This window comes from Impatiens glandulifera, chromosome 2, assembly GCF_907164915.1.
Source record: "Impatiens glandulifera chromosome 2, dImpGla2.1, whole genome shotgun sequence".
NCBI lineage: Eukaryota > Viridiplantae > Streptophyta > Magnoliopsida > Ericales > Balsaminaceae > Impatiens > Impatiens glandulifera.
Window position 1 is genome coordinate 5,935,175 of NC_061863.1, and position 15,748 is coordinate 5,950,922.

Sequence of the window (15,748 nt, forward strand, 5' to 3'; positions counted from 1 at the left end):
TCGGCTATAATACCGAAGTCCTTCAGCTGCTGTTGGATCCAGAGGAGTTGAGAGCAGCAGCTTCCGGCCGCCAAGTATTCAGCTTCCGCGGTTGATGTAGCCACCGATGTCTGTTTCTTGCTGTGCCATGACACCAGTCGGTCACCTAGGAACTGACATGTTCCGCTTGTGCTTTTCCTATCAATCTTGCACCCTGCATAATCTGCGTCTGAATAACTAGTTAGATTAAAGGACGAGTCCTTTGGGTACCACAGACCGACATCAGGAGTGCCCTTCAGATACTTCAGTATCCTCTTTGCGGCCGTGTAGTGGGATTGCTTTGGATTTGCCTGGAATCTCCCACACACACCAACTGCAAATAGGATATCCGGTCTACTCGCTGTCAGGTATAGTAGGGAACCGATCATGCCTCGGTACGCAATCTGATCTACAGATTGACCTTCATCGTCCCTGTCCAGTTTAATGGATGAACTCATTGGAGTAGCCGCCGAGGAGCATGTGTCCATACCGAATTTCTTTAGCAGCTCCTTGGTATATTTCGGTTGGCTGATGAAGGTTCCTTCCTTGAATTGTTTAACCTGAAGACCTAGGAAGAAACTCAATTCTCCCATCATACTCATTGCAAATTTGTCAGTCATCATTTTCGAAAATTTGTCACAAAGATTGGGGTCGGTGGAACCGAAAATAATATCATCTACATAAATTTGAACAAGCAGGATATGTTCCTTCTTCTCAAATTTAAACAAAGTTTTGTCCACCGAGCCAATGGTAAAGTCATGCTCTAATAAGAATGCGGTTAATGTATCATACCAGGCTCTAGGTGCTTGCTTCAGACCGTATAAAGCTTTGTTTAGCCGGTATACATGATTTGGAAATGCAGCATTTTTGAAACCGGGTGGTTGTTCAACGTACACTTCTTCACGTAGATCACCGTTCAGAAATGCACTTTTAACATCCATTTGAAAAACTTTGAAATTTTTGAAAGCCGCAAAAGCTAGAAAGATCCTAATAGCTTCTATTCTGGCTACAGGAGCAAATGACTCTTCAAAGTCAATGCCTTCTTCCTGTTTGTAGCCTTGAGCTACTAATCTGGCTTTGTTCCTCGTGACCAGACCGTCCTCATTGAGTTTATTTCTAAATACCCATCTTGTTCCTATGACCGATTTATCTTTCGGTCTGGGAACTAGGTACCAGACTTTACTACTCTCGAACTGGTTTAGCTCTTCTTGCATTCCCAAGATCCAGTCCGGATCTGACAATGCTTCATCTATTCTTTTCGCCTCAATCTGGGATATGAAGGCGGAATTAAAGTATTCCTCCAGATGTTGACGCCTAGTTCGAACAGGTTCTGAAGGGTCACCTATAATTTGCTCAGGAGGATGTTTACTGTTTCTTCTGAGATTCAGCTCAGGGATGTCTACCAGGTTGCCGTTTGATTGATCAAGGCTAGACTTGTCGGTAGGCTGAGCGAGATTGTCAGACCGACCGACTTCTTCGGATTGAACCGAAGTGTCAGCTTCCTGTTGTGGAACAGCTTGATCCGGCTGGGTATCAATGTTACCCATTAGGTCATGGACAAACCGCCTGAAGACCGGAGTCTCATCTTCACTGTCAGAATGGATATTATTATTTTCCAATCTGTTGTGTAGATCAAAGCACGAGGCAGAATTGCTTTCAACCGATTCATCGAAAACAACGTGAAGTGTTTCCTCCATGGTTGCAGTTCTGTCATTATACACTCTATACGCTTTACTCACTGCCGAGTAACCTAGCATGATGCCGGTATCGGTCTTTGCATCAAAAGCGGTGAGTTGAGTTTTACCATTTATATGAATGTAGCATTTACAACCGAAAATCCTGAGGTATTTAAGTTTAGGGACTCTGTTGAAATAAACCTCATATGGTGTTTTGTTGTGAAATTTGTTTATCAAAGAGCGGTTTTGTGTATAGCATGCAGTGTTGATAGCCTCAGCCCAGAATTTCTGAGCAATGCCGGAGTCGGCTATCATGGACCGTGCGGCTTCCTTGAGAGTCCGGTTTCTTCTCTCGGCCAGGCCATTCTGTTGAGGAGTCCTAGCACTAGACAACTCGTGTCTAATGCCGGATTCATCAAGATAAGCAGTTAAGGTACTATTAGTAAATTCGGTACCTCTATCACTACGAATACTATTAATGCGAACAGATTTTTCATTTTGCAAACGTTTGAGAAGTGTGATCAAATTAGATGCGGTTTCACGTTTAGATGGTAGAAATATTACCCATGTAAATCTGGAATAATCATCTATAACTACCATGGTATATAACATGCCTCCTAGGCTGACGACCTGAATCGGTCCAAATAGGTCCATATGAAGAAGATCTAAACACCGACTAAATTGAATATTTCCTTTACTCTTAAAAGATGATCTAGTCTGTTTACCCATTTGACATGCCGAGCAAACCTTATCCTGGTTAAATACCATATCAGGAATACCTTCAACTAGCTTTTTACCGCGAATGTAGTTTAAGGTTTTCATGTTTAGATGGTTTAATCTCTTGTGCCACAACCAGGTTTGATCGGTCTTAGCTATCATGCATATAGGATGTTCTACTTTGGTTTTCCAGTCTACCTTATATATGTTACCTATCCTATTTCCGGTTAGTAGTGTGATGCCTTGAGAGTTCTTGACTAAGCATGCATGTTTAAGGAATTCTACAGTATATCCAGCATCACACATCTGACTAATGCTAAGCAGATTGAACTTTAGGTTTTCAACTAAAAGTACATTATCAATGGTTAGGTTACCATGAACAATCTTACCCTTGCCCACGGTTTTACCTTTCGAGTTGTCACCGAAGGTAATTAGAGCACCGGTTACAAGTCTGATGTCGGTTAGCAAATTGTTATTTCCGGTCATGTGCCTGGAGCAACCGCTGTCCAAGAACCATTCGGAGTTTCCTAGCCGTTTCTTTGGATCCTGCAAAATGTACATATTTACAAGTGTTTGGTACCCACATTTACTTGGGTCCACATGCGATTAGTCCCTTAGGTACCCAAATCTTGATGAACCGGACAGTTTTCTTTGCTAGGGTCTTAACTGTCCTTTTGGCACTCGGTCTGGTGTATTTCGGTTTTCCATCAGATGTCCTAAATGGTGGTCGTTTTTGGTTCGGTGATCTGTAGTTTGACCTACGTGGTTCAGGGAAGTCTTTCTTATATTTAAGGATTTTGGCTTTTCTTTTCTCAAGGTCAAGCCATGAGTCGGTTGGGCCAACATAATCATACTTTGTCTTTTCTTCCCTATAATATGCGGTCTCCTCTTCTTCGGCTGTCCAGGTGCTCTTAAGGAATTTAATAAATGGGAGGTTTCTTTTTGTAAGTCTTGATTTCTCTATAGATTTTCGGTCTTTAGAGCTATTCCCTGTGTATCCTAGACCACGCTTACAACGAGGATGCCTATAGTGTTTATTCATATCCTTTACTATATCACTGGATCTCTTATAGGCGGCCATCGTATATTGGAATCGGGCATTCTCTTCCTCGGTTAGCTCTCTAGTCGGTTCACTAGGTTGTTCGATCTTGGGATCTAACTTGGTTTCTAGGGTGTGAGTATCATCAGGTTGTATGACTTCTGGTTCGGTTATGACAGATACCTCTGGTTCTATTGGGATCGGTACTATAGGATCGGTCTTGATGTTGAGGTGTTTAGGTAACATGGTTAGTAGATTCTTATATTCTTCGACCATATCATTTAACGCTTCATATAGCTCATCTTTAGTAAACTCATCATAGGGAGAGTCGAATACCTGTTCCTCATTGGCCATGAGGCACATGAGCTCATCGTCGCTGTCACTGCGAGCCCACAAACTTCCTCCATCGTCGGCTATTAATGCTTTCGGTACCTCACTTCCTTCACTGGTTTGTTGGTAGTTGTTCCGGCTGTCTTGGTTATCCGGTCTCCGAGTGTCCCTCTTTGGTTTCCTGCATTCCCATTTAAAATGTCCCATACAGTTACAGTTATAGCATCTTACATTGGATTTGTCGCCGTAGTTGTAGTTCGTTGGTTGGTTCCTTTTCATGAACCTTCCAAACTTTTGTGCGAGCATGGCCATGGCATCCTCAGCAAACTGTTCGGCTGTTCTGATGGGTGCAGGAGCAGGAGCAACCGGTTCCATAGGTGTGATCAATGCTCTGGTTGAGGTTGAGGCCGAGACTTCTTCTTCAGTTCTGGACCTCATTTCAAACTCATATGCCTTTAGATCTTCGAAGACATCGTGCAGCTTCATCTTATTTAGGCAGTTTGATTCCCTCATTACCATTGTCTTTATATCCCACGCACTTGGAAGAGATCTCAGTGCTTTCATGATAACCTCTTTGTTGTCGTACTTCTTTCCAAGTGTTGCAAGCTCATCTAACACACCAGTGAACCGGTCACTGTATTCCTTCATTGTCTCTCCTGGTTTCATTTTCAGACTTTCAAACTTCTGGGTGGCCACCATTATCTTGTTTTCTTTTGTTCTTTCATTTCCTTCAAAGATCTGGATAACGGTGTCCCATGTCTCCTTTCTGGTTTTGCAGTCTCTAATCTTGCAATATGTGTTTCTGTCCACGCTGTTAGAGATCCGGTTTCTTGCATGGTTGTCCAGATTGTTTCTCCTTCTATCGTCAGCCGTCCATTCCTTTCTTTCCTTGTTGATAACTATCGGTCCTTCGGTCAGAATGGACTCCATCTCATCGTCCAAGGTGATTAGATGTAGATACATCCGTGCCTTCCAGTTGGCGAAGTCTTCACCTTCTAGCATTGGAGGCCTATCTTGATACATGTTTGCTTGAGTATTGAAACTAACTGCTCTGATACCAATTGTTAGGATCTAGGTCGCCGCTGGTGGACCGGGGGTTGGACCGGTTAGCGGTTCTTACTCGTAGGGTGGTGGTTAATCCGGTTAGAGATTAACACCGGGGTTTCAATACTACACAACCTGTCACAAACCCTTGAACTAGGTTCAAGCGCGGAAGAGGTTTGCTTTCAAGTTGAAGCGGTACACGTGTATGATAGGCGGAGTCGGTTTCGGATGATGGAGATTTGAAGAATGGTGGGTCGGTTTCGGTTATCTGGATATTCGGTATGGTCAGTAGGGAGTTGGTTTGGAGCGGTATGGTTAAGTTAGTCGGTTATGTAATGAAGCCAACAGGAAGTAAATAACACAACAGATTTTATGGATGTTCGGAGATAAAACTCCTACGTCACCCCTTCCTCTCGAAACCGCGAGAAGGATATTCACTAAGGAATACAAATACAATCCGATCGAGACTTATTTCCTGCTCGATAACACTCTTACAATTCACACCGAAATTGTAACACACACTTAGAATTTAGCACTTAGGCTTTCTTAGAATACCACACTGTTATCACTTGTAGTAAATGCTCTCAACGCTTCACTTGTCTCGCTTAATGTCCCACTTAGTAACTGCATTTACTCTTCTGCAACTGCCTCCTTTTATAGGTGAAATATGCCAACGGTCATATTTCGAAGCCTTGAATCTGATTGGCTGATCAGAGATGCAGTGATTCAGTGTCTCAGACCTGCGGTCTTCTCCTCAGACCTGACGGTCAATCTCAGACCTGGCATCCTGTTTCAGACCTGCCGGTCTGTACGGCAAACCTGCTGGGTTTGTCTTTTACTCAATGTAGGCACTGTCTGCTTGGACAGTTGTCTGTACTTTGAAGATTTCCTTTCTGGCTTATCCCGAAGTAGAAGGATCCGGTAGTACTGTTTTCTGCAGCCTACAGTCTTTCCTCAGACTTGCATGGATATGGAAGTATTCAGTCTGTTCCTTTGGTATCATTTTCAACAGATACCCAAAGTGTCTTCTTGTACTAATCGGCCTCTTGACTTGGCCTAGGTTGGCCACTTGACTTGGCCGAATGTCTTTTGATAGTAAAGTAACCGGACTTCTTCCGGTTATGATTGCCTTGTGGATTGATCGGCTGTATGATGATTCCGGTTTTGAGCTTTGGCCGATCCTTCCTCTGTGCGGTCACGTACCGAATACTCTTGATCGGTTTGGTAGCTTGACCAGTTCGGTTTCTTCAGTTGGTTCTCTTCTGTTTATCCGGTCCGGTTCCTTGTCCCTGCATGGGAAGTTTGTTTAAGTTAGGTTTATTCGAACCGGTATGAATTTATCTAACAGTATTAGTCTGAAGAAGTGCGCGAGCAGACGTCTAACTTCTACAGACGTGTTAGTCTGAAGAAGTGTGCAAGAAGACGTCTAACTTCATCAAACGTGTAGTCTAAAAAATTGCGCAAGAAGACGTCTAACTTCATCAGACATGTAGTCTAAAGAAGTGCGCGAGCAGACGTCTCACTTCAACACACGTTCTGGTCTGAAGAAGTGTGAGCAGATGCCTTGCTTCAGCATCCGTTTGAAGAAGCGTCCGCTTATCTACTCATCTCATCAGCATAGCGAACAGTAGTGTTCATTATCAATCGTCTGCTTAGTCAGCTTCATACGCTTAACTACCACGTACTCGAATATTCCTTCAATCCGTCTTGTACCTTCTAGTACATCACGTTCCAGCGAATATATTATAGTACAATCCGGTATGCCACGATCCAATGAACATATCTCATGTACGTTCCCATACACCTGGCGTACGTCCAATGGAAAGGTGACACGTATCTAAGAGGAAGATTCGATCATTACAAATCTTCAATATAAAAGGTGATCCAAGTACAACGGCGAATCCTCTGTGTGTTTTCTCTTGACTCACGCTTCCTTGAACAATCACACGAATTACGAACTGCTAAGTGTTGTGATTACTCTTACTCTAAGTCTATTCTATAATTCACCTACTATTCTTTCTGTGTGAAATTTCAATATTATAAGTTGAACAGTGATTGTCTGTTCAATAGAGTGATAACTAAAAGTTCAGAAACAGACAGTTGTTAAGTCATGTGTATCTGACTAGGTTTGTGTAGTCGCTATATGAATCAAAGTCTTCTAGTGAAAAACTTTCTAGAAACAGAAGAAGGGGTGACGTAAGAATTTTACCTCCGAACATCCATAAAATTCCTTGTGTTATTTATTTTCTGCATCTTCCAATCGTTTATCTGCCACTTCAAATCGACCAAGCATTTCCGCACTTGAATCCATTCAAGAGCTTGCAAAGATTTGTGAAGAATAGAAACATAATTTTCATCTCTAACAGGATTAAAATCGAATTGAAAGTGATTATTAGTTCAACAATATTCAATCCCCTAATATTGTTGTACCTGATTCTAACACCTATAACTTTTTATTGGGATGTCGAAATCACAATCCGTAAGCTACAGTAGGTTCATATGATCATGAAGAACAAAAACCCTAACATAAATCACTAATTTGAAAATCTTAAGAGGATCAATTTCAAAACACCATTTCTAGGTCATATTTTGGAATCTTTTAAATTAGGCAATTTAAAGGTCTAGTTTTTATTTCATTAACTTTGAAATGATGAATATAGTTGATCTAAACCAAAACAAGAACATTAAAACAGTTTTTGATGATTGAATCAAAATCCAATTTTTTTCAAAAACTCAATTTGATAAAACATGATCAAATTGACAAAACAATCACTTGAGATTCATCCATACATGTTAACAAACATATATTACAACTAATTGAATCAACAAATTCAGATTAGAAGCAAGAACACGAAATTTTAAAATCCAGATTTTTGAACTTTATTTTCAAACTTCAGTTTGATCAAACATGACCAAAACGTGATTATAGTTACTTAGAAATCATCCAAACATGTTTATAAACATGTATTACAATTAATTGAATCAACAAATCCAGATTAAAAGCAAGAACACAGAATTTTAAAATTCTAGATTTTCAAACTTTTTTTCTCAAATTTTAGTTTGATCAGATCAAAACTTGATTACAGTAGTTTGTAATCATTCAAACATGTATACAAACATGTATAGCAACTACTTAAATCCAAAAATTCGAATTTTACTCAAGAAATAAGATTTCAAAAATCCAATTTTCAAGTTTGATTTTCTGAAATTTTTGATTCATATAGATTTTATCTAACTTCTTTCAACAGAAAGCATATATGTGATATATAGAACGATTCTCAACAAATAAATTTCATAATCAACGTTAATAACAAGATCAAACCGATCAAACAAGAAAAATTCAAAACATTCAAAAATTTTAATTACAAATTGAAATTTAAGGCTTCTGAATTCATACAATAGCTGGAGAACACTCTTGGGAGGTGTTGGAAGTGATCCAGAAGCTTAGATCAAAGCTTGCCTCAACGGAGAAAGTTTTGACAAAAAATTATTCTTGGCCGAAATTTGCAGGTCTTCGTCCGAAGTGAATTAGGGTGTAATTGATGCCTATTGTTTGATGATTTTTGTAGTGGAAGGGTAGAGGAGTATTTATAGTAGGGGAAGGTCGGTTGAGGAGGGTTAATTTGAGACGAAATTAACCTCCAGCGAGTTTATCCCTAAAATCATATCTAGCAGCTGGCAGCCTTATCTACAACGGGATAAGGCTTCTAGATATAGGGTTATCATAGGCGTTGACGAGAGGAACGTGTAGGCGATGAAATCAGCAGATTTGATCACCTGTGACCGAAGCTAGAGCTTCTAGAATATTAGACGTTGGCGAGGTCGTGATTATGGCGAGCGCAGCTATGGCGAGCGCAACGTTCCATCAAAGAAGACGGCTGAAACAACATTGTTTTGCCTGACGTTGTTCCGTCTGCGGTCAGCGGTATTGACTAACAGGGTTAGTCCATCCCGTTAGTTGATCCAATGCTGGCGCGTGGCTCCGTTACATCCAGCTGTGTGGGAGCGTCCAAGCTGTTGGATGAGATCTGTGCGCTAATATGATGGTCCAGAATCTTACTGTAGCAATTAAACATAATTTCAGCTACACATAATTATACAATTATATTTTTATTTAAAAGGTTATTAAAAATCGGTTTTTAATCCCTTTTAAATCTATTTTTTATCAAAAATTTCACAAAAAATATTTTTAGAATTATAATAACAATTATGATCATATTTCATTTTATTTTTGGAATTTTTGGGTATTTTATTTAATTGTCTTAAGTCATAAATTAAACATGATTCATGATTAAATCACAATCAAATATTTTTAACCCCTTCTTTGATCTAATTTGGGTAAAATATATACAAATATTTTATCCTCAAATTATTTTTGGCATTTTAAAAAGTTTCCTTAATTAAAGTTTAATTATCACAATAATTAATCTTTAAGTTTTAATTCCTTTTTTAAGTTATTTTGAATAAAAAAATCTAAAATACTATTTTAATATTATTAAACATAATATTATGTTGAAAATAGGGTAGGTCAAATTTTCATGCTTACAAAATCCTACATCCTACCTAGACTACTGAAGACGAAATTAAATTCAAAGGATAAAACTTCACTAGCAAAATTGAAGTCGAATTCGTCTAATAAAATCGACTTAGCTTGGTATAAATAGTCTCTAGGTAGTGTTCTTCCAATCCATCAAACAATAATCACATATTATAGTCTAATTCGAAGAATAAAAAATTCCGAAGAAACTGGATTTTTGTAAAATCTTCTCCGAAAATCAAAGCTTCGATCCAAACTTTTGGAAAGCTTCCTACAAATCATTGAGTATTTTTCAATTGTTGGTAAAATTCCAGATCCATTGTAATTCAATTTGTGATTTAAAGTTGATTTTTGTTTCAAAATCTTCATTTTTTGAATTTGATGTTTTTGAGCTTTAAGCTTGAATTTTTTTATTCAAATAGTTGCTAAACATGTTTGCAAACATGTTAGGATGATTTCCATATCATTATAACAACATCATGATCATGTTTGATCAAACTGAAATTTTAAAAAGCAAAGTTTGAATTTCGGTTTTAAAAGTTATTACAAAGTTTGAATGATGTTCTTGTTTTGGTTGTGCTCGACTATAATCATCATTTTAAAGTTGTTGTAACAAGAATTAGGCCATGAGATGACCTAATTCAAAAGATCCCAAATTTTGCCCTAAAATGGTTTTGAGAAATTTATCTTTGTAGAGATCGATTGATTGTGATTAGGGTTATGAATTATGATCATTACAATCATTTAAGTAGATTGAAACTTACAGATATGATTTCATGGTCTGTATCAAAAGATACAAACCTACAATTCTTCATACCAAATGAAGAACACTTGGTCCCCGACGACCGAGTTTTGTAAGACTGGGACCGAGAACTCTCGGTCTTGGCTGAGACCAAGGAGCGAGAAAATCGACCTAGGACCGAGACCAATGACCGGTGTTATTAAGCTAGTACCAAGACCAAGAACCAGTGTTCTTGAGTTAGGACCGAGACCTAGGACCGGTGTTCTTGAGCAAGGGTCGAGGAATCCGACTAAGGATTCTAGGTCCACGACCGAAGAAGCTAGACTTTGGAGCAAGTCTCCTAGACCTAGGACGAACAACCTAAGTTCAGGACCGAGCCTTCTAGTCTCTCGACCGAGCTTCCCGAGCACTGATCTAGACCACCCTGGTCTAGACCGAGCCCAGATCGGTCAAAACGGATCCAAGCCCTATGACTTCGGTCTTAAAGACTATTTGGTTCCACTTTTAAAAATCTAAAATTATTTTTGTAATTTTGGAACCCCAATCCATTTTCAAATAATCCCAAAATGTCAGAAAATGATATTTAAATATTATCGGAATATTTCCTAAAAAAATATTTTGGCTAAGGCCCTATTTGAAATTTATTTTTAAATTCTTACACTTTTCTAATATTCAGGTATTATACTTAATCTTATATTAACGCAATCGCATGTACGCCCTTCTAAATAATTTTGTATAATTATTTACGTAATCTAAACATATTTTTGTTTAGGACCTCTAGACTACTAATTAATGGAAATAAATGTCAAAAATAAATCTTTCAACAATCAGACTTTTACTTAAGAAATAAAACCGTAATTTGGCGGGCATTAAGCGTGAAAGCCCTTTTTCGAGCATAACCAAAACACAAACCCCTTATAGAAACTCCAGTATAAAGTACATTTATACACGTACCTTTTACTGATTTTTCTAAAATCATTTGGCGACTCTCTTTTCAAATAAATAATCTTTTAAATTAATTATGTTTGATTAATATAAACCAGGTTTTAATTAAATTGTTATTTGGTCCCAAGAATATTAAAATTTGAATAAAATTAATTATTTTTATATGATTAATTTTTAAAACTCTAATGTATTTTCAAAATCTTTTAAAATAATATTTTCTTTTAAAAAAGATGTTTGACACGCAAATCAAGGTTAAAACGTATCGAATCTCGAGTCACCTCGAATCTCCCCGTATTATCATTTGTCGTCCAAACACGTGTTAAGTTATGAGGGCTTGAGAGTTACAAAATGTATATGAAAATTTTATACAATATTCTTAAATAAGATGAAAAAATAAATATATATAATATAATAGTTTTTTTTATATATATATATATATATAATTGCATACTTAAAAAATTTAAGAAGATTATATTTATATATAATAAAAATATAATTATACTTTTTAATAAATATATGTTTAAAAAACTAATATTATTTTATTAAAAAAATATTATTCATATATTAAATAAATATAATATAATATATTATATTGTCTTTTTAGTAAAAGCTCAAGATTCCATAAATTTTAACATCAATTGGTTTGTTAATTATTTTTTAATAAAACATTTTTTAAGAGGTTTATACAAAAAAAAAAAATGTATTTTGTTGTTTAAAATTAATTATAACAATAATTAACTTAGATTAAATAAAAATAATTTTAAATTTTAAAATAATTAAATTAAAATTTGATAAAAAAAATTTATTTATTTGATTAAAGAGTTGTCCTTTAATTTTTAATTTAAAATCAACAAAAACATTTGCTTAGTGTACATAAGAAGGGAATTTTTTAAAGTTCAATGTTTAATAATACTGTGTATCTTTGGTGCCAGTTAAATAAGGGTCTCTACTTCATAAAATTTTGGCTATTTTTAGAAAAATGAATTTCAAATTTTAATTATACAATTATTCTTCAAAGTTTGACATTTTAAGTTTATAACATTAAAATAAATTATCTATATATGAATTGATGTTTTAAAATTTTTAAAGTAGACGTTCAAGACCCACGTCGAAAATTTGGAGAAATCTTCTTCTCTCTTGGTTCATATCCGTCTGTCTGTCAGCCAAACAGCAGGCTCTTCCTTTCATTGATCATTTTATATATCAAACAACACATTGGTGATTGGACCAATCGGTTATATAATTAATTATTTTTATTATTATTATTTAACTTATCTCAAATTTCAATTATTTTGAAATTTAACAAGGGGGCGTTATCTCCAAAATAATTATTTATTTTATTTTTATTCAGATTTTAATTTGGGATTTTATAATTAATTAACTCAATCATTATCTCTAATATTTTTATTTTTACTTTTATTTTGAATGTATGATTAGAACATTTATTCAAAAATAATTTTAAATTTTATAAATTGGAGTTGAAGAATTTAGTGTTCACTGAAATGCTCCATTCGAACCGAGTTTGAAGAAAAACAAATTGATTTTTTGAAAACGTAGGTTTGAGTTTTGACATATGAATACTATATGAGTTTTTCTTACACAATTTATGGTTATGTTATTAGGGTGATAGAAAGATATAAGCTGGAGGGAATGGATGTGTATAGCATTTGTCAAAACTTTTCTAAGCATTTATCAATGATTATCAATGTTTTTTTTAAGTTAGTTTGATTGAGTTTATTTCTAACGAGTAAATATCAATATCAATAGTAAATAAATTAATTAATAAAGTAGTTTGAGTAAATAATGCTTAAATAAGTTAAATTATATAGTAAAATTCATACTAAATTGATTTATTGTGCTTTTATACACAAGGGTACTAACTTGAACAAAGTTAAAGATGGTGTGAAATGATTAGGGCTAAGCATTAACCTATTAATCGGAATTCAAACTAATTTAAATTTGGAATACTAATTTAGATTAACTATTTCCGTAGATAATTTGTCTAAACAAAAAATATATTCTCCAATTATTCTAATTTTATATTTGATTATAATTCAAAATAGATTTTTATCCGCCTTTTTTTTGTAACAGTTAAGCACAAACATTTTTTCAGTAACAAATAAATTTATATTTTGAAATTAAAATATAATTAGAAACATTTTTAGCCGGAATAAATTTAGAGCTACTAAATATCCGGTATAAATCTTATAATTATTATAGATAAAATATATATTATTTAATTTTAAATTAAATGATTTGTATTATTTATAAAAAGAAGAGAATGTGAATAATTATATCAAAAAATAATCCTTATTTTGTCATGTAGAAAATGAAAAGGTCTTCATTTTCATGAATTGTTCTTCCCTTCAGATTCAAATATTTTCGTAATTTTAATTTATCTCGATTTATTATTAAGATTAAAGAATATAACAATTATTCCTTATATTCTTTATTTAAAAATCAATTTTGACAAATAAATTAAGAAAAATGACTTAATATATTTTAAAATCTGAGCATCTAGAAATTGTTAAATTAAGAGAAAATTATGGTTAACAAAAAGATTTTCCCAAATATTAGTTTTGCAAACAAAAGAAGTTATATAATATTTTTTATATATATAATCAAGTCCATGTAAAACTAACTGATAATTAATTAATTGCATCACCCTAACAAGCCTCCTTTTATTTTAAGAATCAATTTTGTCAATTAAAATAGGAAAATATATTTAACATCACTTTAAGAAATAAAATCAACAGATTTAATCATTTAAAATTAATAATGATTAATGGAGAAATAATCTTTAAGGATTGATCTTCATTGTTTAATGAAGAAGCTCTTGAGCTTTTTACGTAATTGAATTTGGACCAGCCGGTCAAATATTGTTTTTTTTTTATAAAACAAAAAATCAAAATAATTAATGATTCATTCTTATCTATACCCAAAACAACCGACATGTTTTTGGTTTAATTTTCAGCACTTTAGATCTCTTTTTTGCTTGAATTAGTTTAATATTAATATATATAAAAGTTTTTTTCAATAAACAAAAAAAATTAAATAACAACAATTGCAAATTTAAATTTAAGAAAAGTTTATAGAAAAAATAAAATTAATTAAAATAAATAAAAGTAACCACAATAAATAAATTAAACAAACTTTAAAATTGAGAAAACAAACATCTAAAAATAAATAAATACACAGATGATCTATTATTTAGAATCAATCTTCTAGACAAGGTGAGACTAGACTCTCTAAATAAGTTGTTGCTTGAAAACAATCATGAATATCCGGATAACTAATGATTTTGCTATCAATATTAAACGATATTAAACGCGATCCTAACAGCAAAACCACTTCGTTTTTCTTCGAAATATATAAGGGTGAAGAAACTAGAAAACTTAATGAATTTTGTAGATACGGCATTGAACACAATTTATACCACGATTCTACTTTTCCATACTCCTTCATCACCCATAAATCAGCGTATTCCGCATCCATGTAAGATAGCATACATAAGTTTCCACTTAAAACCCCTAAAATTGAAACCATAACATCTCCATCTCCTTCCCCATATCCTTCTCCATATGAAGGCTCTACGATTGTAGAATAAGTTTCTTTTGATAGATCAAGAGAAATAACACTTCTCATAAAGAGTCCTGTTACACTAATCCAGTGTAGTGATCCACTCACAAACATGCTCGATACATTCTGCATTGGTCTGCCTGGAAAATCTCCAATTTTCTTCCATGAATCACTCTTTAACCCGTAAACTCTCACTTCATTATTAAAAGTAGTTTTGAAACTTACTATTTCAGACTTAATAACAACAATTCTATAATCGGAACTACCTTCATCATAGCCAAACTCATATATATATTTACCTGGACTCTTTTTAAAACCACAATTTGGTAATCTCCTTGATTTTCCAGTTGATGGATTCCATAAAACTAAAACTTTATTATCAATAACGATACAAACCAATCCATTAACAGAACCAACTATTCTAATCGAGCGACGTGGATTCTTCAATGGATAATCGAGGACACGTGTACTAAGAGTTTCTTCGTACAATACCGACGACAGAGAGCACGACTTCAAATTAAAATGAGCAAAGTCGGGCATCACAAGGAGACTCTTTTGTTCATAATCATCATCTTCTTTTTCTTTAGTGGAAGCTCTTCTTAGATGTCTTTTGACGAATATAGGATCAGATATCAAAGCTTGCCATGATTTGCAGACACACCTAATTTGGAGGAGGGATTTGACGGGAAGTCTCACTATAATCTCTTCAATAATATGTATTGGCAAATAGGGAGGGTCGACAGCATCACAATCCATATCATCACAATTCATATCATCACAATCCATATCATCACAATCCATTAGAATGATTAAGAAAAAGAATTTAACTTTTGTAGCTGAAAAGAATATGAAAAAAGAATGAACTTGGCTAACCAAAAAGAATATGAGAAGATATTATATATTTATGAGAATATTGGAGTACAAATATAATAATTAAATAATTGTTATTCTTAATCCTATTTTTATTCTATTCTTATTCTTATAGTATAATTAGTTTTTTTTTATCATATATATTACTATTCTTATTCTTATTTCTATTCTCATATTCCTATAGTATAATAGTTTTTTTTTTATCATATATATTACTTAAATGTTTAAAAGTAATATATAATTATATAAAA

General features: G+C 34.3%; 1 protein-coding gene across 1 annotated transcript; it reads right to left on the reverse strand.

Moving 5' to 3' along the window:
* Positions 1 to 8,765: 8,765 nt before the first annotated feature.
* Positions 8,766 to 15,428, reverse strand: LOC124924231 (F-box/kelch-repeat protein At3g23880-like). The gene is made up of 3 exons (XM_047464294.1): positions 14,927 to 15,428; positions 14,485 to 14,821; positions 8,766 to 8,883 (listed from the first exon to the last, which is right to left on the reverse strand). Exons 1-3 carry the CDS (start codon positions 15,426 to 15,428, stop codon positions 8,766 to 8,768), a joined length of 957 nt encoding a protein of 318 aa, XP_047320250.1.
* Positions 15,429 to 15,748: the final 320 nt, after the last annotated feature.

Excerpts from the sequence above, each read along its gene's own strand:
- LOC124924231 (XM_047464294.1), bottom strand. The coding sequence starts at position 15,428 with ATGGATTGTGATGATATGGATTGTGATGATATGAATTGTGATGATATG. Across the intron at positions 14,822-14,926 it reads TGGTTTTAAAAAGAGTCCAG|TGAGAGTTTACGGGTTAAAG; the intron begins GTAAATATATAT and ends TTAATAATGAAG. Across the intron at positions 8,884-14,484 it reads TATGGAAAAGTAGAATCGTG|TAAGATTCTGGACCATCATA; the intron begins GTATAAATTGTG and ends TAATTGCTACAG.